The sequence below is a fragment of the Salvia miltiorrhiza genome, chromosome 7, assembly GCF_028751815.1.
Source record: "Salvia miltiorrhiza cultivar Shanhuang (shh) chromosome 7, IMPLAD_Smil_shh, whole genome shotgun sequence".
NCBI lineage: Eukaryota > Viridiplantae > Streptophyta > Magnoliopsida > Lamiales > Lamiaceae > Salvia > Salvia miltiorrhiza.
Window position 1 is genome coordinate 6,501,298 of NC_080393.1, and position 3,720 is coordinate 6,505,017.

The following is a 3,720-nucleotide window of genomic DNA, read 5'->3' on the forward strand; positions in this document are numbered from 1 at the left end:
TGAATAAGATATCATAAATTAAAATTAATTTGATCTAATTCTTAATTGTCTGATCATTCAAATCGAATAGCCCTATTTGTACTCTCAAAAAATAAATATACTGCTGTTCTTTCTCTCTCTCGTGTGAAGAGAGTAGTACTACTATTTATTTATTTGAGCCATTCTTGTAAAAACAGACTTTTCAAAACACATGGATATATTATGGTCTAAGTAGTCTATAGATTGAGTTCACTATTTTCTTCAACTTTGGCTAATCTTCTAGTCGATCTTGAAATAATTCAAGCTGATTATAATAGTACTTTCATGTATTATCGGAAACGACTATTTAAAACTTGTAATCATAGAAATAATTTTTGTACATAATAATTTGTCACCAAGAAAACATAACATATATAGGAGTATATAATTGGGGATGAATAAACTGAAAATAAAAATTAATAGTTATGATGGGTGAGCATTAGGATTAGGGTATGTAGAATTTGTTCCGACACTTGCACTTCCAAGCTTCCGGGTAGTACTCTGTTGTCACCGGCGTCCCCGGCGGCACCGGCACATGAACCGGCGTGCACGGCGTGCAGCCGCCGCACTTTGAAGTGCATCGCGGCGGTGATGATCCCAGTCCCCCGATTCTCCTTGCCATGCTATTATTCGCTCCAATCTTGTAGCTTTCTAAATCCTATATATATCAATACATAAATAAATTGAAACATTTCATAGATGTGTAGCCAAAATGAGAAATTTAATTACATCTCATTTGCGAGCTTAACCAATGCATAAATTTGGGCCATCTAGAAAATGCCAAGACTTTTTTTTAGGGTCCTTTTACTTTGATGGAAAAAGAAAGAAAAAATATATCTTCACCCATTTATCATCATTTTCATATGTTTATTATGAAAGATTTTTTTTACGAGCAGGATGATATATTTTTTTAGTCAGCTCATTTTCTCTCTAACGTTAAAATGTTAAAATATTTTGGGTAGTGGTGTGAAAATATTTTTTAATATTTTCTCACATTTTCATCTCTAATAAATATATGATAAAAAGGAGAAAAATGTAATATTTTTTCATCTTTTCTTATCTATCACATTTTCCAATATAAAGTTTACAACCAAAGTAAACGCACCCTTTAAAGGCATATTTAACAATAGAGTAATACTTAAATGTTAAAATAGGGCATACTAACTATTTTTATTAATGCAAATTAATCAATTTATTATGAATTTTCGAACACTAACCTCAAAGGCAAATGTGAGTTAAAGAAGACGCCTAGTTTAAGCGACAAAATTGAGGCATTAAAGCATTAAAGTCTTTATTTTGCAAAAGGTCAATAATTCATTATAATATATGTATTAAAGTCTTAACAACATTGATTGCTGATTTGAATATGATCTAATTTATACTAATTTAATTTAAATCAAAACTGTAGTATATATTTAATTTCATGATAATATATGTATTATTATATTAAAAAAGAAAAGAAAAGAAAAGACTAATGACTAGTGTGAACCGAGGAGGGCATCTTGACATCTTGTTGTGTTATGGTTCCACACAGAGTGGGTGTGTGTGAGAGAGAGAGGGGGCCCGGGTAGGTAGTGTGGGCCAAAATGCTATTTGGGCTTTATTTAGAGCGGGCCCAGCATATTTTGCCTCCTTATTCAACATCTAGTAGACTAGTATTATTTTTAAATAAAAAATAAAGAATTATTTAAAGTCTTTATTCCACTCTTACTATCCACATAAAAGTTGTATGGCTCTAAATTTTGTAATCCGTAAATTGCCAATAAGAAAGAATCCTAATAAGTGATACGTGCATTTTTCCTATTAATAGTATGATGTATTGGATAATACGAGGCTATCTTATTGCAACAAAAAAATACATGGAAAATGGTCAGAATCGTTTCAGTGGTTGTAGAAGGAATTAACTTGTGAATAAAATAAAAATTAAAAAAAAAATCTGAATAAAATCACTAAATTCCGAATTAGAAACCACACAGTCTGGCCTCTGAGCTAGTGGCTATAAATTAAAGACTTTTGATTTGTGGTAATTGAATTTGCCGTAATATATTAGGTACACCCAGAAATTCAGTATATATACTCCAATAAATCAAAATTCTATTGTAAATAATAATTTTTTCTTACCATAAACAATAAAAATTACTAACTTCTTCGTACTCAAGATTAATGTCTATTCTTCTTAACATTCAGTAGAAGTTATATCTAGAAATAGATAGAGTTCCAAAATACTCCTCAAAATTCATTGATTAGGACGTACTAATTTTATTCCAATGATGCATTTATAGTTGATCACACGATCAAGTAACATGCTAATTGATAAAAAAGGAAAACACGAAATTTAAATAAAATGTAAGCCATAAAACTAGAAAGAATTTGTTGTAAGGGTTAATTGCATATAAATTACCAAACTTTCAACAAATTCTCATTTTGCATATGAACTTTAAAATCTTTATTAAAATTATTCAATTATTAATTTCTTCTCATTTTGCATATTTGTCCATTTTCCGACCAAACTTTGGGCCTGAAATGGCGTCGTTATCATCCAACTATACATCACAACATCAGTTCTATTTTTCCACACGGTCATATTTATGCCACTCAAGCATATTCATATCAAGCGAATATATTTATGCCATGTCACCACGATGAAAAATAGGCAAATATGCAAAATGAGAAAAAATTAATAGTTGAGTAATTTTAATAAAGATTTTAAAGTTCGTATGCAAAATGAGAATTTGTTGAAAGTTCAGTAATTTATATGCAATTAACCCTTGTTGTAATTATATTAATTTCTCACCTTGTTTGAAATATCACCACCTTGGACAGACAACAAACGGATGCTCTCTGCATAAGTACCATAAAAGAAGAAAACATAATGAAATTAAACGTATAAAATCGAACTTCGTGATTTAATTTGGGGCCAAATATATTATATTCAGAAATGAAAAAAGATGAAATTTCAAAATCCTACATAATCTGTACAAACTGATCATAAATCTTAAGTTGAAGAAATTATACCACTGACCTGAAAAACATACGAAGAAACAAAAGATTGTAAGAGAAACTGTGGGAATTCTCAACCCCATAAGCCTACTTCTTCTTCTTCCTCTTCCTCTGACTCCGACAGTATTCAGACAGATCTTCATCAACAGCAAGAAAGTTAACTAATAGCTAGGAATTAATAAATTAAACTGAAAATCTTGGAAAATATATTTGTGGGACGATCCAATGATATCTGGTGCCCCATGCAACAAAATTTTAAATATTTTTGGGCTGAATTTTTTAATTTTTGTGCACGCGGTTTAAAGGGTGGGCTTTGTAGGGTTATATATATAAAGAGTGGAGTGAGGTCGCTTCAGCTTTGCCTTATTTTAAAAAAAATTTATTTTGAGGAAAAGTTTTACCTTATTTGGAGGTGAGATTCTGCAACAAGTTTCTATTCTGTTTGGGGTTTAACTATTTCATGTCGTGTCTTTGTTGGTTGTATTTATGTTACTTTGTGCGTCATAATAATCAATGTCTTTTAATACTAGTAGTTGAAGTAGTAGTGATGAAATAAAGTATGAATGAAAATATTGTGTAAGAAATAGAAAGTATGGTAATTTTTGTGTAGTTCCTAAATGATGTAACTCGTAAAATAGTTGAAATTTGCTACATATATATGGTAGTTGCGCAATTATTTAATGGTATGCAGGTTATATATTT

At 30.2% G+C, this 3,720-nt stretch overlaps 1 protein-coding gene across 1 annotated transcript; it reads right to left on the reverse strand.

Annotated features, from left to right (window-relative positions):
• Positions 1-284: 284 nt before the first annotated feature.
• LOC130992084 (EPIDERMAL PATTERNING FACTOR-like protein 6) lies at positions 285-3,357 on the reverse strand. Its single transcript, XM_057916557.1, has 3 exons — positions 3,041-3,357; positions 2,813-2,859; positions 285-676 (listed from the first exon to the last, which is right to left on the reverse strand). Exons 1-3 carry the CDS (start codon positions 3,159-3,161, stop codon positions 464-466), a joined length of 381 nt encoding a protein of 126 aa, XP_057772540.1. The 5' UTR covers positions 3,162-3,357; the 3' UTR covers positions 285-463.
• Between the last annotated feature and the right edge of the window lie 363 nt (positions 3,358-3,720).

Coding starts and splice junctions, on each gene's coding strand:
- LOC130992084 (XM_057916557.1), bottom strand. CDS start 3,161: ATGAAGATCTGTCTGAATACTGTCGGAGTCAGAGGAAGAGGAAGAAGA. Junction 2,860..3,040: donor TTTCTTCGTATGTTTTTCAG/GTCAGTGGTATA, acceptor GTACTTATGCAG/AGAGCATCCGTTTGTTGTCT. Junction 677..2,812: donor GTGGTGATATTTCAAACAAG/GTGAGAAATTAA, acceptor TGATATATATAG/GATTTAGAAAGCTACAAGAT.